The following is a 27021-nucleotide window of genomic DNA, read 5'->3' on the forward strand; positions in this document are numbered from 1 at the left end:
CATTTACTTATCTTCAAATGGTTTCAAACCTGTATGACTTTTCCCCTCTGTTGAACATAAAATATGGTGTTAAGCATAATAACAACCTCACTTTCATTGCACCTTTTTATCAAACCCTTTCAATGTTCTGCTTCTTCAGCGTGTCGCTGTCCATGGTGCTGAATCTGAAAAGAGGTCAGATAGACAGCTGTCAATCATTTTACATTCACTGACACCTTACATTGCATTCAAGTCATACATTTTATCAGTTTATAAAACCCTGATAAAATCACTACCAACACAATTATTGCAATCATGAAAAATGACGAGCTATGCAAAGCATGCGATAGTTAGCAGTGGCTAATACATTAGGCTACAGAACAGAAAAAAAAACATGACAGAGACATTGAAACTAGTGAAATTCACACATGCAATCAAATAAATGAAACACTAAAAAAAATGTTTTCTTCAAATAATTGCTTCTATCCATTCAAATCCTCACGATGTGTCAGAACTTGATTTTACTAACCAATAATTAAATTCAAAATTGGGTGAAAGTGCAATACATTTTGCAACTTTTTAGTGTTAAACAACTTTGCTTAAATTTTATTTAAACTATTTGTAGGGTATGTTTATTTTTTTTTATTATTTCCTTTCTTTGATTACATGTGTGAATTTCACCAGAAGCATGTTCATTTAAATGTGCTCGGTTGTCGACATCTGCTGTCAGGCGCTTCACACCACCACCATCCTCCTCCTCATCATCCTCCCCACCCCTCTACCTCTCCCTGCGGGAACGACAATAGGCCTATCCAGCTCTTAACATTCCCAATTTGGAATTGCAAATCCTCGCCAAAGGACCCAGTTTGAGCGGCATAAATGGCCACATTCTTTCTTTAATGGCGTCAGAAACGCGTCTCACGCTCGCGTTATCGTACAGGAGGTATGGCGGCTAATCAGACGCTCTGTGAATCCTCATCAGTCAGATTTTCAATGCATGCGTTTGATATGATTGTAATACGATAATTTAAGTATAAAACCGATCTTTAATAGCCATTCAAAGATACATATGCACGCATACGTTGCACACATAGCCTAATCAAATCGCTGGTGTTGCTGCAAACAGGATTAAGCGATGAAATTAAATTTCAAAATGCATGACGGAATGGACAGACTGATTTGAAAGCGCTGGTTGCATTGGCGTGCGTTTGTAATTACTGGATGCTGAGGAGTGTGGGGAGAGTTCGAGGTGGTCCACACCCTGTCATTGTTCCAGCCATGTCCCCTCCAGCATCCGCTGCGACAGCCAGTGAGAGCAGCACCACCACTGTGTTCGAGGACGACCCGGACGGCACTAGAGAGGAGGTACGCAATAACTGATGCTGTTTTCATTTTGCAGTCATGACGATGCATGAATGGCGCGTGATAAGTGAAACAAGAAATGTAAACACGAGCATCGATGTTCACAACATGGAAGCATGCATGTTTATGTGGACATCACTGCGTGAGAATGCATGAGCAGAGATTGGCTTGAAAGGATTGAATTTATTTCCTTATGAAATTAACTCTTCGTGAAACCAATACTCAGGAACTCACACGAAACAGACGCCATGCAATAAAACAATAAGTATTCATTAAACCTTCGACCAGGCCGCTGGATTCCGCTTTTTGGGCTGGCGGGTGGATCCTTACAGGCTTTATCAAATAACAGGCGGCCAGTTAGACCATTCTTTGCTATTGTAAGCAATAGAGGTAAAATCCATGATACTACATAACAAATGACAACCAGTATGACACGTAATGTCATGTCAGACATTAACAATGCTGATTGATCACATAATCAACCATTATAGTGAATAAACAATATACTGGCTAGGCCATATGTGGTCATGGTTATTTGGCAGATTACTGTTGATGTAGTACTGCAGACTAAACCAGAATAAAATGGTTTGCTAATTGGTATGCTGGTCTTAAAACATGAAAGCAAGCAAAAAATCTTTTAGAATCAGCTAATACCAAGCTGGGAGACTAGCAAAGCAGCTTAGGCTTGCTTCAGCAAGGTTGTGTCAGGTTCAAAATCTACAAACAGCTTTAGATATGATTTTGTATAATATTTTTTATATGGATAATGACCATTTTCAATTTAGGGAATTGTGTAGTATTTAGTGAATATTGTTGTAAATATTGTTAAAATTAAGTATTTAATTTCAAAACATGAAATTGAATTCTAACACCAAACTAATTTACATAAAAAATTAGGGAGGCCTACAATCCAGATTCCAATGAGAGGAACATCAAATATAGAGTTAGTGACAAAAAAAAAAAGTGTTCAAAAACGAAAATGGACAAAAAAGTTAATTGGGTCCTGTTATGCTTTTTCATGTTTTCAACTTTAGTTAGTCTGTAATGTTGCTGTTTGAGTATAAAAAAGATCTGCAAAGTTACAAAGCTCAAAGTCCACTTCAAAAGGAGATATTTTATTTAACAGAAATCACTTTTCAAAAACTACAACGAACGACTCGTGGTCTATTGATTTTGACACAATATTTACACTGAAGCTCGCAGGCGCATGCCCCCTACCCCTATGGTAAGGGGTATGTCATTTCCCGACCAGGTGCCAAGTGCTGCCAATCACAACACACACTGGCCCAGCTAACCAATTACAGCACATTTCGTATTTCAGAAGGAGACTAGCCTTCATTTGATACAGGAACAATTCAAGCCATTCATGCCAGACTGGGGAGAGAGGTGTTGTAATCATGTAAAATATGTGAAAAATAATGTTTTTCGAACAACCCAGTATGAGAGCCTGTTCTAGTACACCTCCAAAACAAAATCAAGACTTTGTAAAAGAGCATAATAGGACCCCTTTAATGGCTTGTAATGCATGTTCACTTTTTTGTCATTTGTCTTCTGTACATTTTTGGTAATCTATTTCTTTATGGTATTTCATTGAATCTTGAACTTTCTTTTTTGAATCTAAATTAGTTTGTAGTTCATATTTATTGTTTTACATGAACATATTGAGAGCCTCATTTTAAACTATAAAAAAAAAATGTCTTAAATGTTTGTATATCCAGCATGCATCTGACATAGTTGCGATGATGTATTGTGTATGGCAGCATTATCTCATCCATCTCCAGATACTGAAAGTATTTATTTAGATATATTAGCTATATGTGCAGCTCTATGATGATGATGAGATGATGCATGAATATAAACCAGTAAAGGAATACATTTGTGCAAATTCATCATCTTGATTTCAAACAACAACATGCATGACACTGCATTTGCATAATTCACTGTACTCACCATTTCCATGTCTTTTTGAACTCATCTGCATTCTCTTTGTTCTCTTTTGTGGTTGACGAGCAGCAGAGGTCTGTGAAACAGTCACTGAGCAAGTCCATGTGCAGAGAGGTCTTCTGGAAATGCCTGCTGCTGTCTATGCTCATGTACGGCTGCATGGGAGCCAAGGTGTGGTGCCACGTCACCAAGGTCACCTGGTTGACCTTTGACAGTGCCTACAAAGGGAAGTCCATGATGTATCATGACAGTCCCTGCTCCGATGGCTACATCTACATCCCCTGGCCTTCCTCATCATGCTTTATGTCGTTTACCTGGTGGAGTGCTGGCACTGTCATGCCAGAAATGAGCTTCAATATAAAATCCATGTGGAGGGGATTTACGAAAGAGTCCAAAGGATGCAGCAGGCCAAGCCTTGCATCTGGTGGAAGGCTATCAGCTACCACTACGTGCGGCGGACGCGGCAAGTCACGAGGTACCACAACGGAGACGCGTACACCTCCACGCAGGTGTATCACGAGAGGGTGAACACGCATGTAGCCGAGGCAGAGTTAGACTACGGCCACTGTGGAGTTAAGGATGTCTCCAAGCAGCTCGTCGGTCTGGAAAAGTCAGCCATCACCAAACTGACTTTCACTAAGTGCTTTAGCTTTGCCAACGTGGAGTCTGAAAACTCCTATTTGACCCAACGGGCAAGGTTCTTCACCGACAACGAAGGACTAGATGATTATATGGAGGCTCGGGAGGGGATGCACCTGAAAAACGTAGATTTCAAAGAGTACATAATTGCCTTCTCCAACCTCGACCACCATCCTTGGTACGTCTCCAACTACGTCTTCTGGACAGCGGCCTTTCTTACCTTATCCTGGCGTTACGAGTGCTCACGGAGTACCGCACGGCTTATGCCCATTACCGTGTGGAAAAGCTCTTTGGTGCCGACTGCATACCTGTGACGCCCTGCGACGAGAGACCTTACTGTAGACGCATCCCAAGAGTCAACACTATTGACAGCACCGAATTGGAGTGGCACATTCGCTCCAACCAGCAGCTGGTGCCCAGCTACTCCGAGGCGGGTCTGATGGACCTGGCACAACATTCAGGAGGTGTCAGACAGAACTGCGAACGCTGCCATCACGCCATCAGCAGCTCCTCTGTGTTCTCCCGCAGTGCCCTCAGCATCTGCAACAGCAGTCCACGGATCCCCTTCAGCGGGAGTCACTTCTCCTTGGGAAGACTGTACGGTTCCCGCCGCAGTTGCTTCTGGAGAAGTGGGAGCGGCAGTCTGGACGAACCAGAGAGCCCAAGCGAGAACACGCGATGCCTGTCCGAACGGATCAATGTTGACGAGGAAGACCCACCACCTTACCAGGATGCGCTGTATTTCCCGGTGCTTATCGTCCATTGCAGTGAGAGTTGCCCCAATCATCGCTCCTTCCATAGGAATGGCTCTTGCGTGGAGACGTCTTTATGATGGACCAATGTCCACCGAAAGAAGTTCAAAAGACTTGAGAGTTTTTCCGATAATGCAGAAAAATCTCAATACCAGACGCGTCCTGTTACTCAGGAATCATTTATCGGCCCACAACACTGTACGCTTACAACAATGGATGGAGCAATTGAGAAATAACTCCAGTAATACATATTTATAGCAATAATGCAAACAAAGCATTGGAGTTCTTGGTACAAGTAATAATTTTAATTAACTTGCGCTCTAGGACAGCAAAAACATGCTGATTTTGTTCACATGTTCTTGACAGCTATAAAGAACAATGGCCACAGAGAAAAAAAACTGGTCTTTTTTCTACAAGTATGACCATTTTCACCTTTATGGACCTCCTTAAATGTTGCACTTGAAGTTGAATCAGTCAAAACATCTGTAAAAATGTTTTTTACTTTGTTTATCTCATGTAGTGGATTCCATTGGGTCATGGAAAATATCATGGGTTATTTGTACTTTGATTGTGATTTAACTGTATACAATTATAAACTATTATGGCGATGTTTGCAACACTATCTCAAACCACTTAGGAAACCATAAAACACATTCCAGGCTATGCAACTATTAACCTCTGGTATGTTACGCCTTTAAAACGTATATACAATTTACAATGGAATGTATGACTGTTGAAGCATTTCTTTACATCGCTTGTATGTAGTGTACAAACTATCCAACAAGGACTTGATTATTTAGTGAAGACAGACACAAACAGGCTTGACTATTAGTGAATGTTTAAAAGTTTAATTGCTGGCGGCTGCTCTTGTACTTAGCCAGAAATTGCAGTGGATCAGAGTGATTGAAAAGGATCGATTAAACACAGTACAAGAGAGGAAATATACGTTACCTTATGCAGCTGTACGTTCATTTATTGATTTGTTAATATTGTTTTGCATTAACCATAACAAAGCTGCAGCCTCATGAAAGCTCCATTCAAGGTCGTTTTACAGTACCAATGATACCTGAATGCTGAAAAGAAGTATTGACCCTCAACAATGGCCTAGAGCTTCCCAAATACATTTTGTTTTATCTCGTTCATGCAGTCGATCCAGATATAGCCTATACATCTCTGGGTCTGTTACCTGTTGTGTCTAAAGGTTGCAAAAGCATTTATCAAAATTTTGTCCTATAACTTTTATACTATATGTATATGTATATAATGTATACCTTATCATGAAAAAGTAAAAACGCCATCACTATGCTGCCTTCATGTAGCACACTTTAAACATTGTTATGTTAAATGGGCATAAACTCACTGAATAAACTGCTTGTGGATACACAGATTGACTTCCAGTGTGCAGTTATGAGAACACACCTCTAATATAGAATGTGTCACATAAAATATATATCATCACTGGTGCAAAAAAAATATGAATAACAAGCCTGTATTATGCCAAATGTAGGCTTGTGATGTAATGAAGGTAAAGTTGCATTTAAGTCTTAGATGTGTGTATTTTATTGCTGTATGTTATCAGGGAGGTCTCAGAAGTCTGTCCAGGATCCATTCTCTCAGTCTCATCTGGATCACGAGTACATGGTGAGATGCATCCACTACAACAACAAAGCATTGGTTAAACAGCTGTTATGATCTATGATTTTTATTAATCTTACTATGAATTCTGATGAATGAAATATTTGATTTAAAAGCATTACTTCATTTTCCCCCAGCATCATGTTCGGCCCTCCAGCAGCGAGTCTCTTGAATGTTTCTGGTGATGATCATATGAATTTATACGTAGTGTACATTAATAACAGCAATTAACATAAATAATCCAGACATGACAAGGACATAATGCACTAAGTTTGGTGTGGATGTTATGCAGTCATTTAATTATCTTTGTGAAACATGAATCAAATTATTTAAGCTGAATTCTAATTTATCTATCTTGGATCTCCAGTTATTATTAGGATTTTTTATTGAACATAATATTTTGAACTGTAATAGTACACAACAGGTTAATATTTTAGACTCACTGGCCATGCAATCCATGCGCAGGACGAGCACAATAAAGTTTTCCAGTGTAATTTCACCATTAGAGTCACCGTATCGTAGAGCCATGAGATTCAGCATACTGTCACTCAATACAAACCCTTGAAAACAAAAGTATGAGCATATCCATTCTATTATTTTGAATGGCAAGTGATTAAATTGGGATGTAACCTTTATGACTTTAAGATCATTTGAGAACATAGAAGTGTGTTAAAATAGTCTTAACATAGAAAATAATGTTACCTGTAATCGTAAGAGCATTTCGGAGTTCATTCAGAGACAGACTTCCAGTGCGTGAAACATCCTTGCCATAGAAAATGTCCTGATAAACAGACAAAAGAGCAATTGCAAATAATTTTACTTATATAATGTGCATTTTGAAAATAGAACATGCAATGATAAAAAAAAAAGTATAAATGTGTTGCACTTTTACCTTTAGAAAAACAACACGTTTCCACAAACGAAGGCATTCAAATTCACTCAGCCTTCCAGTGACACTGAGCTGCATTTGTTGTTAAAGAGTATCATGAAACTTTTTTTGGTTCTATAATTTAAAAACATGCTAAAAGTGTCTGAAACACAGAATCCTGAAAGCTGTTTCTCACTCTGATCCTTCATATTTGAGGATACATCCATCAGAGCCACCAAGCTCTTACACAAATCCAAACTGAATCCTGTTGTCCTCTGTGAATGTCCTGAAAGATCAGACCAAAAACATACGCAGAATCAGAGATCACTGGAAGCAAAACTGGAAGATGAGATATTAAAATATGAGCTTATATTGTGACTTCTCTCTGGAAGAAGTTTGAAGCATCACCTGCATAAAGATTCTCATTCAAAAAAAAAGTATAAATGTGTTGCACTTTTACCTTTAGAAAAACAACACGTTTCCACAAACGAAGGCATTCAAATTCACTCAGCCTTCCAGTGACACTGAGCTGCATTTGTTGTTAAAGAGTATCATGAAACTTTTTTTGGTTCTATAATTTAAAAACATGCTAAAAGTGTCTGAAACACAGAATCCTGAAAGCTGTTTCTCACTCTGATCCTTCATATTTGAGGATACATCCATCAGAGCCACCAAGCTCTTACACAAATCCAAACTGAATCCTGTTGTCTTCTGTGAATGTCCTGAAAGATCAGACCAAAAACATATGCAGAATCAGAGATCACTGGAAGCAAAACTGGAAGATGAGATTTAAAAATATGAGCTTATATTGTGACTTCTCTCTGGAAGAAGTTTGAAGCATCACCTGCATAAAGATTCTCATTCAGAAGTCTTTGAAGTCGCTCAGCGTCCACCTCTCCATACTTACATAAACAGACAATGATGATTTGGTTTTACATATAATATTAGGATATATATCAAATGTTACAAAACATGCTGTTCGTTTTAAATATCTGGGGTATTTTTGTTACTTCAGCTGTATTTTCAGGCAATTTCTGATCATAATCAGTCACATTCCCTCATAATCCAGAACTGTTAGAGAGTCACATGTACCTTATCAGCATATTGTGGAAAAAGCTGGAAGGATTCATCATTATCCCTGAGAATCATCTGAGAAGAATGGAGATCATTTGAAAATATATTCACTTTCAAAGCTTACCTTTGTATATTATAGCCCAAGCTGTGCTATACCTTTTTCCTTGTCATGCCATATCCAGAACTGTCTCTGGAGACACAACATCAACATTTTTAATACTGTAGTCCAATGATCCTACATTAAATTCTACTACTAAAAACTACTTCTACTAAAGCTGATATAGGTTATTATTTATGTTCAAATAGCTTGTCATATGCCAGCCTAACATGCATTAACTCTTACTCAATGATGGCTTCTGTCTTTGAATAGACTGTCAGTAGGAAAGATGCAGCTTCATTTGGCTGGAAAGTTGAAGGAACAATGAGGTATTCGCCTGCTTTAAATCGGAAAAACTCCATGATTTCCCGAGCATTGATGTAGGATTCATTTTTTCCAACAAGACGGGCGTTTCTGAAGAATGAGGCGGGGAATTTTTCCCTTTGATTCTTTAACTGGACAATAAGGAACAATATTGATTACTCTGTCTCTGCAAAACAAACCCAAAATTCAACCAAGTGTTTCAGGAATATGTTAACTACGTACATGAGCAGGCACCTGCAGGAGTAACAGAAAACAAATATAAATGTTCATTCAAGTGAAGAGAGTCTTTTGCAAATTCATAAGATGTCAGATTACATTGCGACAAACCTCATAAATGTTAAAGCCGATATGGAAATTGGTGGCCAGGTGCCGGTTTCTCTTGTGAGATTTCTGAATGAGAGACACGAGGAGATTTGGAGAGCTTTCATCTCTGGGGTCTTCAACAGTCTCCTTAAGAGTCACACGGAACTGGGGATTGCTTGAAAAACTGTCTATAAATGCAAAAAACAAAAAGAGACTTATAGTCTATAGGCTATTAAAGAAGTGTCATAACTCAGACTCCTATCTGTTTAATAGCCACGGTTAACTTCCCTTAGAAAATAGAACTTTTGATAACCAAGAAAAAAACTCAAATTGGCATTCATTGCTTTTGCATTCGTTTGCAAACTTTTTTGTTTCCCAATGAAAGTTGTGATATAAAAAAAGACAAATGACAAAATAACGACATGAGTTGTTCTCTCGAGTTGAACACAATAACATAATGCAAACAACTCATTTGAGACAGTTCTTCTAATGAATTGTTCAGAATAACTCACAATCTCAGATGTGAACGGGTTGGATCAGCCTGATGAATCCTTTACTGAATTATTCTGAGCAGTTTGAACATCTAAATCACTCTCTGAACTAAAAGTATCATCAGGTTCAGGCTCAAAGTAAAGCAAGCACCTCATGTTTTTCACTTCAAGCATCACTGTCAACCAATCACAATCAACCTTTCAACAAAGCCATACATAATTAATTTTCAGTAAATGGTCTTATTTTGACATGATTTGCATCCTTATGCTTGAACAAACAGTAGAAGTCATAGTCATAATAAAATAGATGTAATAAGAATGATATAAATGAGTTGGATTACCTATGTCATTTGAGCAGCCTCCTGCTGTTGTTCCTAACACCCACTGGCCTCTGTGCACTTCAGTTTTCCAGGAGGAAGAATACGATCCAGTAAGAACTTTTACATCAGAACAACATATATCCAAATCTGAAAAATTCCTGCAGAAATCCTCCACTGACATCCTGCAGAGACAGAAAACCTGCTGTAAATATAGTGACTTGCAACTATGCATTACATCCAAAAAAGCAAAAAAAAAACAAAAAAACAAGATATTATATATATATATATTCTTTCTTTGCGTGAACATTTGGGCGGCGTTATGCAAATCTTCCCACATAGTGATGTAGACATGTGGGGGCGTGTTAGAACGAGCTGTTTTAGGGGGGCGTGGCTGACTCAACTTTTATAAAGAATATCTCTTTGGATTTGAGACTTTAGTTTTTGCAACTTTACAGATCTTCTTTATGCACCAAGAGCTTGTAACACTCCAAAGAGAAAGGAAACATTTAAATCGCATCATATGACCTCTTTAAATGAGAAAGTATCAAGTAGACATTACAAATTGTAGCTTTAGAAATAAATATTTTACTTGATTCAACATAAAATGTATTACACATAAACATTTAGGATACCACGGCCTAAGATAATCTATGGGACATAAAAAAAGATAATTTGAGAAACATCTCAGTATTTTTTGTTCATATAATGAAAGTCATTAGTAACTAAAACAGCTTTGTTACCAACAGTCTTCAGAATACCTTCTTTTATGTTCCACAAAAGAAAGGTTTGAAACGACATTAGGGTAAGTAAATGATGACAGAATTTTATTTTTTTTGGCTATCCCTTTAATGTTTTTATTATTATTATTATTTTTTTTTTTTTATGAAATTATACTCTAAATAACAAACTAAATCTGCTAGCAGGTGGCGGTAAATGTTTTTATGAGTCATTCATTCATTCAAATGGCTGATTCATTCAGGAATAAAGTAATTTATTCTATTTATAGATGGGCCTTTGAATCATTGGCTGCATCTGAAAACTCTAAAATGCTGCCTTCGGAGGCAGGAAGGCATCAAGGCACGTCTGAAATTCTGCTTTACTTCCTGTCTCCGGAGGTACCGTCTTCTGATCGTATTTTGAAGGCAGCATAGATGTATCGTTTGCTGCCTTTGATATCCAACAATCCTGTGTGTTCCATTCCGTGCATTTTTGAGCTAAAAAAATAAAGATGACGTCTGAAAGTTGCGTTTGGTGGTCAGTTTGTGTGTAAATTACTAAAGACTAACTTTTTGCACGATGTATGTTATTTCTAGCGAGACATAAGTATTATAGTAATTAAATATTCGTTTAGTTATCACAAAAACTCGTTCTATTTTGTTGTAGATCATTAAACCGTTACGCTGTCATTGTCATTGTCATTGCCTCATACGGCAGCGAGGCAGCAAGTCAGCTGCATACATTTTCGGATGCAGCCATTGATTCACACGATTCGTTCAAAACGCGGATTCATTCCGAAAATTAAACAGTGCTGTGTTGCTAAGAGACATGCAACAGTTCTGCTGTGGCTTTAAAGATTATATGTTCTCTGCTAAATTGAGCAAAAACACATAATATTGTGTATAACACAATATCAACTTCTCATTTACTGAACTGTTGTATAAAATCACATTTAAACTTGTACAAATCAGGACAAAATCAGCACTCCTGTGATATTGCTCTCGCTGCTCGTGTGATATCGTGTGATATGTGATATATATATATAAATATGAGACAAAACTCAGGGGCATTTTTTTCACCAATATCTTGAATTTTATGGCATAACTGCATTTATGAAGTTGTTGCCCTGCATTATATTTGTCAACAGTCAACTGTATGAAATGTAAGATGATGTACATGTCTGGGGGCATGTACCTCATCTTAAAAATTTATCTAAAATAACTTTAGAGACTTTGGATGTTTATTTCTGCTCACCAGAATTCTCCGTTGTCAAGTACAACTTTGTGTTTTTGGTCCTCAGGACGTACAAGTTCCCACAAAGGGGATCTAAAGAGACCAGAAGTCAGATGCCTAATTGATATATAGAGGAATTATAGAGAAATATTAATTCAAATAAAATAATTCAGACTTGTCGCTCCAGTCTCTGTTCCACTCTCCGTGACCCCAAGGGTTTAAGATCCTCACCAGCTTCACTGGACGACCTTTACATACAACCTGTGAGAGAACAACTCATTAGATCACAGGAAACACCTATCAACTTAATTGAGCTAAAAGATACTAAACACATCAAAACTGTAAACCAAATTAGTTCTCACCTCTGCAACTCCTGTGACAGCGTACGCATGCATTTCCACAAGACCATTGGGTAACACGTTATTTTGCAGTAGACCTGCTTGCTAAAGGAACAAAGTGGTTTTAGGACTTTTGTGATCATGTTTGTATGACTGTCTGTTCCCAATGCAGGGAAAAACAATGCTAAATACAAACAAATACAAAGAATTTTAGAATTATCACAATTCTGACTCCCCCCCCTATTCCGGGAATTATATTAATCCCTTATTAGGATTACAAAATAGAAATCCAGATGTGTGAGGCATAAACTCACATTTTTGAAAGAAAACACAGAATTGTGAGATAAAAAGTAGCAATTACCTTTTTTTTTTTTTTTTTGATTCCATAGTGGAAACAAAAAACAGAATTGCAAGTTTTAAACTCAGAATTCTGAGAAAAATTCAAAATGGCAAAATATACAGGGAAAAAGTCAAAATTCCGAGGTTATAGCTTATAATTCTGAAAAGTCAAAAGTGTGAGATAAAAAGTTACAATTACTTTTAAAATATTTTTATTCCATGGTGGAAATGAGTTTATATGTGACCTTGGACCACAAAACCAGTCATAAGTGTACATTTTTCAAAATTGAGATTTATACATCATCTGAAAGCTGAATAAATAAGCTTTCCATTGATGTATGGTTTGTTAGGATAGGACAATATTTGGCCGAGATACAACTATTTGAATATCTGGAATCTGAGGGTGCAAAAAAATCGAAATATTAAGAAAACCGTCTTTAAATTTGTCCAAATGAAGTTCTTAGCAATGCATATTACTAAACAAAAATTAAGTTTTAATATATGTGTGGTAGGAAATTTACAAAATATCTTAATGGAACATGATTTTTACTTAATATCCTAATGATTTTTGGCATAAAAGAAAAATCGATAATTTTGACCCAATGTATTTTTGGCTATTGCTACAAATATCCCCCAGTGACTTAACACTGCTTTTGTGCTCCAGGGTCACATATATGAATAGGCTTAAACACATTTTAAAAGGGAGGAGAATAAAATGCTTCCCATGTCTTGTTTGTTAAAATCTGTGCATCTAATCAAACTCTACTGTATTTTGGTGCAAATTCAGTTGGTAAATGAGAGTCAAATTAGAAATTAAATTCATTATGATATATTTGTCAGGTTGTGACATGCCTTCATCTTCAAAAAACAAGAATTAATCTATATGAAGTAACAAAAATTCATCATCAATTAATATCTTTTAATGTTTTTTTTTTTTTTAAATTGCATAGTATATAATAATATTAAAGACTCGATCTTTACCCCTCCAGGAGTACCACATCCCATCAGGGATTCTGATTGGCCGGCTCGTCTCATGGTGTCCCAAAGCTTTCCTGACACATCATTTAGTTTACTGGTCATGTGTGGTCCACCGGTGAAGTCCATGAGAGCTTCGGATATGTTTCCTGCATCCATATCTGCATACGAGCCACACACTCTGGATAAAAAAAGACCATATTACATCCTTTGAAGCAGAAAGTATATGAAAGTCAGATTAAAAATCAAAGGTAAATTATTTTTCATTTAAATTATTTATGAATAAATGAACTGAAACACACTTAGCATAAGCTTTCTCTAATAAAGCAGGCCAGAATTCATTTGGTGTTTTGGACTGAACAAAGACAAGTCGGCCATCAATGGTTGGTAGTTTGTCGTCAATAACAACATCTACCCATGATCCAAACCTCCAGAACTGAAAACAAAACATGACAGTTCTCGAAAATATAGAAGCTTTAACTCTTAAAGGAACAGTTTGCCCAAAAATGGTTTAAACGCTTACCTTAAAGTGAAAGATTCCTGCATAATCCACAGAGAAATTCTGTTCATCATTGATAACCTGCTTCATGATTCGTTTTTGAAATGTTAGAGCTCCAACGGATGCCAGAAACCAGCAGTTTCCTTCATACGTACACACATACGGAATATATATATTTGTCAAAAACATTACAACTCCATAAAATGGAAAACAGCTGCATGCAACTGAATATTTTGTTATTAAACTCTACTCCAACTATCAACATTTTAATTTGACCTAAAGACTGAGTTCAACTTCTATTCCTTTTAAAATGTCTCTGTACATTTATGTACAATTTTTGGTTTGTATTCACATTGTACATACAGTACACATCTATATGACTTATTTATTGCTTTATTGCACTGCCACTTTATCTATTAAGCGGTTGAGACCTACAACCTTTGAAATTTTCCTCATCTCTAAATGATAATGTTTCGCTTTTGCTTTAGTTAATTGCATTGATGTATTGCATTATAATTTTGTTTCTAATGCATTTTTTTATGTATGCTTTAAGTACATACTGCAGGTTTGGTATGGACATTGGTGGAATTTTACATTTATATTAATACGGCATATAATTACATAGTAGAGAGTATTGCATGACCTTCTCCAAATCTACACTTGTAGATTGTAAGCACATAATATATTTGTATCAGACCTACCTAATCGACCCTGGATAAAATCAAACCTTGAAGCTCCTTGAACAATGTAAACAGGGTTTGGCACCAGTTCCTGAAGGAAACAGATGATTCATTTCACACTTTACAGCACATCAGACACAATCACAAGGGTGCAAATCACTAAAAAACAGCAGAGAGACTAAAGTTTTCAATTCTAGTCTGAAAATACAAACTAAACCAAACAGAAAAGCATGCATGACTCTGCAGTTCCTTTGTTGTGGATGTTAGGCTTTACAACCAGACTTGCCCTAATCTCAACATCAAATTAGCATCACAATGTTCAACAAGATGTATTTGCATTTTGCAAAGTGACTTTAGGCTACTTTAGATTTCAGGTGAAAATCTGTAATGATCAACAAGTTCATTTCTGAGGTTTCTGCTATGAACGGATTGAGTTTGTGTGTGAAGATGTTCACGTACATGTGGTCTCCTCCACACCACTCTCTGAAGGTCTTCACGCTTCAGGGGACCCAGACTGATTGATTTCATCTCTGGTGGGAACAAGTTGTCTACGAATCTCAGTTTTTCCTTCAGGCAGAATTGCTTGAGCCGGTGGAAGTCCTGATCCAGGAACTTCTCAGGATTGTTGGGAGAGCCCTGTCCATCTTTGAGATTACGCTCCGATAAGATATTTAAACACACACCAGGTGCTGGCATTGCGGCTCAAATCTGTTGAACAGACAGCAGCACAATGCTTTTTTTTATGGTGAACATTTTTCCAATAGCTTTTATTTCTGTTTACTCACATTTTACTCTTCAGACAAGTAGATTAAACTTTATTTTACAGAGTACAATGAAATATAGTAAACAATAAAAACAAAACATTACCCTTTATGCTTATTTATTTGTTTTTGGTTTAGGTTGATTCAGATGACACAAACGTGCATGAAAAACCATTGCAGCATGTATATATGTGCGTGTAAATGACTGAATTAAAACACAAATTCATTTGCATGTCAGTTGATAGTTTCCTTCTCATGCACAGATATTGTAAATGTAATAACTGAAATGATAGCAAGATGAAATGATTCAAAACATACCTGTCGTCTCTTACTGTAGCTGGAAGATTATTCCGTCCTTCCCAAAGCAAAGAGCTGGGGGAAGTTTCAGGAGAAGCCTTTTAAAGTCTGACTTCGCCCACTCAGGTGTGATGTCACATGACTCTCAGGTCAATATTTAAATATTGTGCAAATGTCACAGTATGTAATTTGTAAAGTGTCCACAACATAAGCATGATGACACAGTGAATGCTGAGATATAACTATTTATTTAGTGGTTGTAATAAATCTTAGGGCACAGTGCATAGAGTTTGCAAACAGTTTTCAAGATTTAAAAGAAAAAACTAAACTAGATTATTGTTATCTGAATACAAGTTAGTGAATGCTGAGATATAACTATTTATTTAGTGGTTGTAATAAATCTTAGGGCACAGTGCATAGAGTTTGCAAACAGTTTTCAAGATTTAAAAGAAAAAACTAAACTAGATTATTGTTATCTGAATACAAGTTTCCTGGTTGATCTCTCTCTCTCTCTCTCTCTCTCTCTCCACATAATTAATTCTATCCAATCAATTTCTTTATGCACAGTCAAGCCTGCATTATGTCTAATGCATCACGTTTGAAGGTAAAGTTGCATTTAAGTCTTAGATGTGTGTATTTTATTGCTGTATGTTATCAGTGAGGTCTCAGAAGTCTGTCCCGGGATCCATCTGTGACTCTTCCTTATTCGTTAAAGATTGATGTTTGATATCCTCCTTTGTTTCTCTGAGGTTTTAGTCCGTGGATAAATTCATACAGGTCTTGGTCTGAAAAGAGGTCTTCTCTCTGTGACAGTTGTGTGGTCTTTTGGGTCTTCTGCTGTTTTTCTTGGTTGATTTAAACTATTCTTGTGGGTAATATAAGTTGTATGAAGTCTTTTTGTTTTAAATTGGTCAGAACTGAATGTCTGTCTTATTTTAAAACAATATTAAAAGTAAAATAATCAGGAGCTCATCTTGTTGTTGCTGCTACTCAAATGGAACTCTCTCTCTCCATTCTCTCAGTCTCATCTGAATCACGAGTACATGGTGAGATGCATCCACTACAACAACAAAGCATTGGTTAATTCTACCGTTACGGATTATGATTTTTATTAATCTTACTACGAATTCTGAATAATTCAATATTTGTATGAAAAACATTACTTCATTTTCTCCCAGCATCATATTCGGCCCTCCAGCAGCGAGTCTCTTGAATGTCTCTGGTGGTGATCATATCAGTTTATATACAGTGAGTGCATTAGGTTAGGACTGGATGTCATGCAGTCATTTCATTATCTTGATGAAAAATGCATTATGAAGCTCATTTCTCAATCTTTGATGTGATATAGGGGTGAGAATCTTTAAGCACCTCAAAATTAAACTCGATTCCAAACCGATTCCTTATCCCTTATTCAGAATATATAGTACAACACAATTAGGTTAATGTTTTAGACTCACTGGCCATGCAATCCATGCGCAGGATGAGCACAATAAAGTTTTCCAGTGTAATTTCACCATTAGAGTCGCCGTATCGTAGAGCCATGAGATTCAGCATACTGTCACTCAATACAAACCCTTGAGCACATCCAAAATATCAGCATATCAATGATATTGTTTTGCACATTAGGCAATTAAATGGTGTGAGAGAAAGTAAAGTTACCTGTGACCTTAAGAGCATTTCTGAGTTCATTCAGAGACAGACTTCCAGTGCGCGAAACATCCATGTCATAGAAAATGTCCTGAAACAAAGAATCCAGAGAGCAATTGCAACCCATTTTACTTCTAAAATGTGCATTTTGGAAAATGTTGCACTTCCGATGGATATTTACCCTTTGAAAAACAATACGTTTCCACAAACGAAGGCATTCAAATTCACTCAGCCTTCCAGTGACACTGAGCTGCGTTGTTGCGTTAAAGAGCATCATGAAACAAGTTATACTTTTTTTTAATTCTATAATTTACAAATGACATGCAAAAGCATCTGAAACACAGAACCCTGAAAGCTGTTTCTCACTCTGATCCTTCATATTTGAGGATACATCCATCAGAGCCACCAAGCTCTTACACAAATCCAAACTGAATCCTGTTGTCCTCTGTGAATGTCCTGAAAGATCAGACCAAAAACATACGCAGAATCAGAGATCACTGGAAGCAAAACAGGAAGATGACATTTAAAAAGTTACTTTTCTCAACAAGTATTACCTGCATAAAGATTCTCATTCAGAAGTCTTTGAAGTCCCTCATCGTCCACCTCTCCATACTTACATAAACAGACAATCATCAGATAACATGTTTGTTTTAAATATGTGTGGTTTCTTTCAGCCGCAATTTTAATACATTTCTGATCATAATCAGTCCCATTCCCTCAAAATCCAGAACTGCTGAAGAGTCACATGTACCTTATCAGCATATTGCAGAAAAAGCTGAAAGGATTCATCATTATCCCGGGGAATCATCTGAGAAAAATGAAAACCATTTTAACAGATATACATATACTTTCAAAACACACGAAACATGATAAAAACAAACATCCCAAGCTTCCATATACCTTTGTTCTTGTCATGCCATATCCAGATTTGTCTCTGAAGACACAACATCAAAATCTACAATCAATTCTAGTAAAGAACCTTTATTTTTAAGAGTGTAGTTTCTCGTATGTATGCAGAAATAGCATTAGCATAAATTACTGTTTAAGCATCTAGCCCATCACTCATGCTCTAATGTTAATAATCCAAGCTCTTACTCAATGATGGCTTCTGTCTTTGAATAGACTGTCAGAAGGAAGGACGCAGCTTCGTTTGGCTGGAAGGTTGAAGGAACGATAAGGTATTCGCCTGCTTTAAATCGGAAAAACTCCATGACTTCACGAGCATTGAAGAAGGTTTTGGTTTTTCCAATGGGATTGGTTTTAAAGAATGATGCAGGGAATTTTTCCCTCCGGTCCTTTAACTAGTGAATAAGTAAAAATTGTATTATGTCCTTGCAAAACAAACTCAAAATTGTCATCAAAATCAGGATGAATATATTCAATACATACATGAGCTGGCACCTGCAAGACAACAAATATAAACGTTCAAGTACTAAATATTGTATTCATTGAAAGAAGGTCTTATTCAAACTCAAAATAGATTTCTACAAACCTCATAAATGTTAAAGCCAATATGGAAATTGGTGGCTAGGTGCCGGTTTCTCTTGTGAGATTTCTGAATGAGAGACACGAGGAGATTTGGAGAGCTTTCATCTTTGGGGTCTTCAACAGTCTCCTTAAGAGTCACACGGAACTGGGGATTGCTTGAAAAACTGTCTATAAATGTAAGAAAAAGGAGAGATATCTGATTCTGATCTCCAAATTAAGCTGCCATTAATCATGTGAGAAATATTTGACAACAAAACATTGAATTATTGAAAACCTCAATTATTATTCAGAGTCTGGAGAAGAAAAAATAACATTCTTTCTACACAATATCTTGATTAAAAGCAACTGCGATCAACAAGGATCTACTTAAAAAAAAAAGAACATCTTCTCAAACAGTGCTTGAAATGACTTGAAGCTGCATCCTTGTAGTAAAAATAGCTGTAGAATAAACCGAGTTGGATTACCTATGTCATTTGAGCAGCCTCCTGCTGTTGTTCCTAACACCCACTGGCCTCTGTGCACTTCAGTTTTCCAGGAGGAAGAATACGATCCAGTAAGAACTTTTACATCAGAACAACATATATCCAAATCTGAAAAATTCCTGCAGAAATCCTCCACTGACATCCTGCAGAGACAGAAAACCAAATATAGTGACTTGCAATTATGCATTATATGCACAAAAATCAAGAAAAGGCAAGAGATATAAAACATTTGGTTCTTATTTCTGCTCACCAGAATTCTCCATTGTCGAGTACAACGTTGTGTTTTTGGTCCTCAGGACGCACAAGTTCCCACAAAGGGGATCTAAAAAGACCAGATTAACAAGATGTCAGATGGTTGATATATGGAGGAATTATAGAGAAATATTAATTAAATCAGAATAATTCAGACTTGTCGCTCCAGTCTCTGTTCCATTCTCCGTTACCCCAAGGGTTAAAGATCCTCACCAGCTTCACTGGATGACCTTTACATACAACCTGTGAGAGAACAACTCATTAGATCACAGGAAACATTTCCTTATCAACTTAATCAAGCCAAAATAACTAAGGTCTCACCTCTGCAACTCCTGTGATCGCGTATGCATGCATTTCCACAAGACCATTGGGCAACACCTTATTTTTCAGTAGACCTGCTTGCTAAAGGAACAAAGTGATTTTAGCACTTTCATTTCAATTGTGCATGCTATTATAAATTATATGATTTGTTCTTCACAGGCTGGTCTGTCCTGAAAAAATAACCGACACAATTATTTAATAGTGTGAGGCTGTTCACATAAAACTTGTTTTTGCTGTGAAAAAACGTGAAACACGGGCAGTGGAATGAGAAATAAAAACATGGTCTCAGGTTTTTTTTTTTTTTTTTTAAGTAGAAATTAAGTGTATAGCGTTAGTTCTGGCAGGTCACATGAGTCAAGCTTGCATCAGCTGACTCTCAGCTGATCACATCTACCTATATGAATATATGACAGCTATCACTGCATTTCTATATAAGCTCTATTCAGTATTATTCAGCAGCTTTTTCGCTAATTCAGGAGCAAATTACCCTCCCCCATCCCCAGCTCCTCCTTTCTCCACAGTCAGGCTTTCTGATATTCCTTGTTGAATCAGACTCCTTTATCTTGAATAATGTGTTACACTTAAATATCATTAAGTACATTAATGATATCTGCTTGTTCTCTTCTGTTGACCCTGTGGGGTTATTATTGCTGCTCTCCTTGCTCATTCATGACAGGCTGCATGGCTGGGCAGGGAGTTTTTGCCCAGAACAGAACCATACCGCCAAACCAAACTGTATGCTAAGTGTCTATCGTTTTGACAATAGTGGTCCTGACAGAACAGAAAAATAACGCGAATGTAACTGTCAAAAACGTCCATCTAGCGCGTTTACATAGAAAAACAATAGAAAAGTAGCACTTTGGAATGAAAAAAAAAACAGCGTTATTTTTTAACGGTCCCTTAGAACAGCTAAATAAATAAGCGTAACCACTTTTGAACATGAGAAGAAAAATCTAGTTGTTGATTCTGTGCATCCGATCAAACTGATGCAAATTAATCTATGGGTAGCAAGTAAATTACAAATAAATTAATTGCAGTTCTGGTTATTAAATGTAAAATTTAAATGAAAGCATTTGTTAAATATTTAAAAATTGGTTACTAAATACGCTCATATTAACAGCAATTGTGTTAACTTTAATTGTGCATTGTATTTTGTCAAATCTAGTCTTTTAGGGAGGCGCGGTTGATATTGAAATCGTGCAAAATTGAATGCATTCAACTTAAGTCTATGGAAGTCTAAGATTATAGCAACACTTAATGGTCAAGTGTAGCAATTACCCTGTTGCCGCGGGCTGTGAAAAGCTAATTCTAGTCTTGAATAATAGCATCTGTACAGGTGATATTAGTCTTTCTGTCATGTAAACAAAAATACTGTGCTGACCACCAGTTGAAAACCACTGCATTATATAACTCTTCATGCTTTGAAATTGCATAGTATATAATAATATTAAAGACTCGATCTTTACCCCTCCAGGAGTACCACATCCCATCAGGGATTCTGATTGGCCGGCTCGTCTCATGGTGTCCCAAAGCTTTCCTGATACATCATTTAGTTTAATGGTCATGTGTGGTCGACCGGTGAAGTCCATGAGAGCTTCGGATATGCTTCCCATGTCCATATCCGCATACGAGCCACACACTCTGGCAAAATGTAGAACACAATTATCAGGACATGATTTCCAGAAGTTTATATATAAACAAATAAAAACAAATAAAAATTATGGACTAAAATAACCAGCTCTGGTGGAAATCTCTGTTATTAAATTAAAACATACTTAGCATAAGCTTTCTCTAATAAAGCAGGCCAGAATTCATTTGGTGTTTTGGAGTGAACAAAGATGAGATGGCCGTCAATGGCTGGTAGCTTGTCATCAATAACGACATCCACCCATGATCCAAACCTCCAGAACTGAAAAAAAGAAAGAAATATATATACTGTATATACCCTGTTGAAAAAAACAGCATATGCTGGTTAGGTATGTTTTGAAGCTAATTTGAACTGGTTTAAGCTGGTACTTAGCTGGTCATGTGCTGGTCCTAAACTGGTCCTTAGCAACTAGCTCCAGCTCAGGACCAGCTTAGGATCAGCACATGACCAGCTAAGGACCGGCTTAAACCAGCTTAAACCAGCAGCCATGCTTCAAAACATACCTTACCAGCATATGCTGGATTTTTCAACAGTGTATATATATATATATATATATATACATATATAAAAACTTGTATAATAGTGTTAACTATTATAATAGTCATAATATCGTATAATAGTCGTATAATAGTCAGTGAGGAACAGTTCACTGAAAATGGTTTAAATCATCCCTTTAAGAATGATCTCAGTTTGAATGTTTACCTTGAAGTGAAAGATTCCTGCATAATCCACAGAGAAATTCTGTTCATCATTGATAATCTGCTTCTTGATTTGTTTTTGAAATGTTAGAGCTCCAACGGATGCCAGAAACCAGCAGTTTCCTTCATACATACGCACATACACACACATGGCATATATCTCACAGTATATAATTAACCTTCAGTCAAGAACATTAAAATTCAATAAACAGCTGCATGGGTACTTCTATTCTTATTAAAGGAATAGTTCACCCTCAAATGAAAATTAGCTGAAAATGTGCTCACCCTCAGGCCATCCAAGGTGTAGATGAATGTATTTCTTCATCAGATTTGGAGAAACGTAGCATTCTATCACTTGCTCACCAATAGATCCTCTGCAGTGAATGGGTGCCGTCAGAATGAGAGTCCAAACAGCTGATAAAAACATCACAATAATCCTCAAGTAATCCACACCACTCCAGTCCATCAGTTAATGTGCTGTGAAGCCAAAAGCACGTTTCTAAGAAACAAATCCATCTTAAGACATTTTAAGCTAACATATGCTGAATACTCAAGAAGTTAACATCATGAGAAGCCAAAAACTGTGTGAAAGGAATCCATCAAGACGTTTTTAACTTCAAACCATTGTTTCCGGCTAAAATACGAGTCCATAATCTAAAATAACACTTCCTCCAGTGAAAAAGTGGTCTGGTCTGACTCAAGAGAGAAATCTGTAGATCAAACACCGTTTACAAGCCAAAACAGTCCAAAACAGCTCTAAACAAATATGTGGCTGGATTTTGATGTGAGAGACAACAGGAGATGGACTATTTCACTGGAGGAAGTTCTATTATCGTTATTTATAAGTTATATATAAGTTATATTATTATTATAATCGGGGTATAGCTCAGTGGTAGAGCATTTGACTGAGTTGGACCCAAAGGCCGCGGGTTCGAGTCTCCGGTCCGGCAGGGATTGTAGGAGGGGGGAGTGAATAACCAGTGCTCTCTCCACCTCAATACCACAACTGAAGTGAAAACTTTGATCAAGGCACCGAACCCTCAACTGCTGCCCACTGCTCCAGGTGTGTGATCACAGTGTGTGTATGTGTGTGCACTTGGATGGGTTAAATGGGTCAAATTCCGACACCATACTTGGCCACACGTCACTTCACTTCACGATTATGGACTCATATTTTAGCCAGAAACAACGGTTTAAAGCGAAAAACTTCTTGATGGATTTTTTTCAGCTTTTGGCTACTCAAGATGTTAACTGATGGACTGGAGTGGTGTGGATTTCTTGTGGATTATTGTGATGTTTTTATCAGCTGTTTGGACTCTCATTCTGACGGCACCCATTCGCTGCAGAGCATCCATTGCTGATCAAGTGATGGAATGCTACATTTCTCCAAATCTGAGGAAGAAACAAACTCATCTACATCTTGGATGGCCTGAGGGGGAGGACATTTTTAGCCTTTTTTTGTGAACAATTTCTTTAAAACATCTCTATTTACTAAGATTTTCCATTTGTATTCATTATATTCCCATTGTATTCACCAAATATATGCCTGTTTGAGTCATTGCTTTATTGCACTGCCACTTTATCTATTAAGTGTCTTGCTCTTGGGATTGTTTTGTTAATATTTAATGACACATAACTATAAATGCAACAGCAGTAAGTATTTGGTTAGATATTAAACTTAGTCATGCAGCTCTTCATTTACAGAGTTTATATTGTGTTAATGATGTACAGCCCAGCAGACCTACCTAATACACCTTGTATGATATCAAACCTTGAAGCTCCATCAACAATGTAAACAGGGTTTGGCACCAGTTCCTGAAGGAAACAGTTTAATTATTTTACACTTTACAGCGGTTCACACACTCACTTGCAAATAAAGAAAAAGCACAGTAGTTTGTGTGTGAAGATGTTCACGTACATGTGGTCTCCTCCACACCACTCTCTGAAGGTCTTCATGCTTCAGGGGACCCAGACTGATTGATTTCATCTCTGGCGGGAACAAGTTGTCTACGAATCTCAGTCTTTCCTTCAGGCAGAATTGCTTGAGCCGGTGGAAGTCCTGATCCAGGAACTTCTCAGGATTGTTGGGAGAGCCCTGTCCATCTTTGAGATTACGCTCCGATAAGATATTTAAACACACACCAGGTGCTGGCATCGCAGCTCAAATCTGTTGAATGTTCAACATTAGATTGCATTCAATTTTATTGTGCAAAGTACAAGTATAGAGCTAATGAAATAATGCATTATTATTTCATTTTAAACTTTTTTTCAGGTTAAGGTTTGTTTATTTTACAGAGACATGCAGGGAAACGTGCACTGCCTTTGCATCATGTGCATGCAACTGATTTTAATACTCAAATACAAATACATTTGCATACACAATTCCTTCATATGCATGTAAAAACTGAAATGAAAGCATGATAAAAAACATACCTTTTCTCTCTTATTTGGCAGTTGGCAGATTATTCGGTCTTTTCTGAGCATGCAAGTCTCAGAAGATGCCTATAAACATCTGACTCCGCCCATTATCCAGGTGTGATGTAACTTTATGATTCTTAGGTCAATATTTGAATGGAGTTCAATGTAGATCAAAGATCAGAACAGTAACATGCTGAAAAATCTCTTCATATGATGTGTCATCACATGAGTCTGTACCTCATAAAATGACTTTATAGGAACTAAGATAAAGTGAAGACGGCAGAAAATTAATGTGTTACTCATAAACAGGTAAAATTTCAATATAAAGAAGAGGTTCCAAAGAATCAGAAACTAGATCAAGGTCATAAATCGATAAAGGAGGAAAAGGGAGGTGGAACTTATACATGATGTTTTTCAGTACTACAAGCAATATACATTCCTTGTGTGTGTAAACATACTTGGTAATAAAGCTCTTCTGATTCTGATTCTGATTCTGAATAGGAAGGCCAATTACTTATAATCATAGGGATTTCTATAAGTAATTTTCTCTTTGTAAAGCTCTGTACACCAAAAGCTAAAATTATATATTGATTAATATGCACTAAGGACAGATCCATTGTTTAGTAATAATTCAGCGGAGTAAACTGTAACTGTAACTGTAAAGGGAAAATTAAAAAAATGAAAGGTCATGTAGCAAATTAGCTCAAAAGGGAAATTTATATAAATACAGTTAATTATTATTAATTACAATTATTTATATCAGCTGCCAGTAATAACTGTAGCAGACTTAAATTGCCATCAACCAATCTGTTCGTCCAGCAAACATTCAGTGTAAGTTCATATCAACTCTAGGAAAGGATATTTCCGTGGCCACAGAAAATAATTGTATACAGTATTAATGCATTAGAGCATGTAGTAAGGATCAAAATGGTAAAGGGGCATTAATTTGCAAGGCAGAATCAGAAACTCATGTAATTTGTGCACATGAGTTTTATTAACTCAACATTTTACTTAAAGGGGTGTGCATAAGACTAACATGACACCTTCATAATCATGACATGACACATGTCATGAATATGAAGGAGGTTTTATGCATGTTTATGACAACTGTCATTAAGTGTCATTCGCTCAGTTATGTAATTTGTAATGCAACTATGACATTATTTGACCTAACCCTACCCCTACCCTTACCCCTAACCATAGCCCATAACAAAGACATCTCAAACAATGCCATCTTTGCATTAAAAATTACATAACTGAGCGAATGACACTTAATGACAGTTGTCATAAACATGCATAAAAAACCTTTATATTCATGACATGAGTCATGTGATGATTATGTAGGTGTCATGTCATGATTATGAAGGTGTCATGTCAGTCTTATGCACACCCCTTCAAGTAAAGTATAACCCTAAACACTAACACAAACTAGTCTAACAAACAAACAGACAATCACTCATACATGGGAAAGGGCAAATGAGGCTTGATGGATGAAGTCATCAGGAAAAACCAGAGAATGAAGCTATGAAAAGTGTCAGTTAACCAATTGAGTGAAACCATCAGCGTCATTTTAGAACGGGGTCTACAGCTTATACTAAACCTCTGTTTTGTTTTGTTAAATGTACCATACTTGCATTGCCTTGGCCTGGAACGAGCGTACGGATGCAGTCTCGGATGAAAGTCTTGATGGTTTGGAGGTTTCGGTGGTCTAGGATCACCTTCTTCCGGGGTTTGAAGAGCGATGAACTCCAAAGATGTTCTGACTCGATGGTGATTGGGAGTTTCATCCCAGTGAAAAGTCAGAAAAAGAGCTAAGAGAGACGTCAGCTGAGATCCTAGGATATTTGGTGAATGTAAAGACAAGGCCGAAGCCTGGTGCAGACTTAAGAGTTGCAGAAGCGTTCTAGCTCACATCCTCTCAGAATCTAACAGAACCGCAGACTGACTGAGGTGGGTCACTGGTGTGAGAGATTTATCTCTTATTGAGCTCACACCTCCGGGAGGTCACAGAGCCAATGGTGGCTTTCACTTTTGGAGAGAAAGTTTACGAGTCTCCAAGCATGGTATTTTGCATATGTAATTCGATTGGATGTTGATGAACAAACTAGTAAAGATTCTTAGAGCATTAATATATTGCCTATGTACCAACATATACTATACACTCTCGTTTAGTTAATCAGAAGACGAATTCATATACTAAACATGGTAAGATTACATATAGGTAAGATTACATGAACGAGTGGTTCTATCATAAGCATGCATAAAACAGTATACAATACAAAAGACAATATACAAGAAGAGTAACAACATACACAATGACCCAAGTATATGTGTGTTCATTCAAAGAAAGGTTTTCCTATGAATTAATTAGAGAAGAGTCCATTTTGCTGTGCATTATGTGTCTTTCCTATGGAAAATGTAGTATGAGGGAAAACTCTCA

The 27021-nt window shown here is 36.9% G+C and overlaps 2 protein-coding genes and 1 pseudogene across 2 annotated transcripts; 1 reads left to right on the forward strand and 2 right to left on the reverse strand.

The window, feature by feature from the left end:
* The first annotated feature begins 784 nt into the window (after window positions 1-784).
* Window positions 785-4992, forward strand: LOC107552899 (transmembrane protein 151B-like; annotated as a pseudogene).
* Window positions 4993-6238: 1246 nt separating this feature from the next.
* Window positions 6239-15689, reverse strand: LOC107552884 (calpain-1 catalytic subunit-like). Its single transcript, XM_016234922.1, has 22 exons — window positions 15649-15689; window positions 15029-15277; window positions 14591-14660; window positions 13914-14032; window positions 13693-13826; window positions 13397-13571; window positions 12101-12181; window positions 11914-11999; window positions 11760-11831; window positions 9810-9970; window positions 9002-9165; window positions 8897-8908; window positions 8597-8805; window positions 8410-8443; window positions 8272-8328; window positions 8024-8081; window positions 7837-7901; window positions 7640-7708; window positions 7014-7092; window positions 6755-6871; window positions 6434-6489; window positions 6239-6331 (listed from the first exon to the last, which is right to left on the reverse strand). The coding sequence occupies exons 2-22, from the start codon at window positions 15263-15265 to the stop codon at window positions 6305-6307; spliced, it is 2082 nt and encodes a 693-aa protein (XP_016090408.1). The 5' UTR covers window positions 15266-15277; window positions 15649-15689; the 3' UTR covers window positions 6239-6304.
* Window positions 15690-16660: 971 nt separating this feature from the next.
* LOC107552885 (calpain-14-like) lies at window positions 16661-24318 on the reverse strand. The gene is made up of 21 exons (XM_016234923.1): window positions 24082-24318; window positions 23909-23978; window positions 22168-22286; window positions 21593-21726; window positions 21284-21458; window positions 19818-19898; window positions 19654-19739; window positions 19495-19566; window positions 19227-19387; window positions 18767-18930; window positions 18664-18675; window positions 18370-18575; window positions 18175-18208; window positions 18026-18082; window positions 17829-17886; window positions 17666-17730; window positions 17456-17524; window positions 17287-17365; window positions 17085-17201; window positions 16791-16846; window positions 16661-16687 (listed from the first exon to the last, which is right to left on the reverse strand). The coding sequence occupies exons 1-21, from the start codon at window positions 24316-24318 to the stop codon at window positions 16661-16663; spliced, it is 2079 nt and encodes a 692-aa protein (XP_016090409.1).
* Window positions 24319-27021: the final 2703 nt, after the last annotated feature.

Source organism: Sinocyclocheilus grahami, unplaced genomic scaffold (assembly GCF_001515645.1).
Source record: "Sinocyclocheilus grahami isolate Dianchi unplaced genomic scaffold, SAMN03320097.WGS_v1.1 scaffold460.1, whole genome shotgun sequence".
Classification (NCBI taxonomy): domain Eukaryota; kingdom Metazoa; phylum Chordata; class Actinopteri; order Cypriniformes; family Cyprinidae; genus Sinocyclocheilus; species Sinocyclocheilus grahami.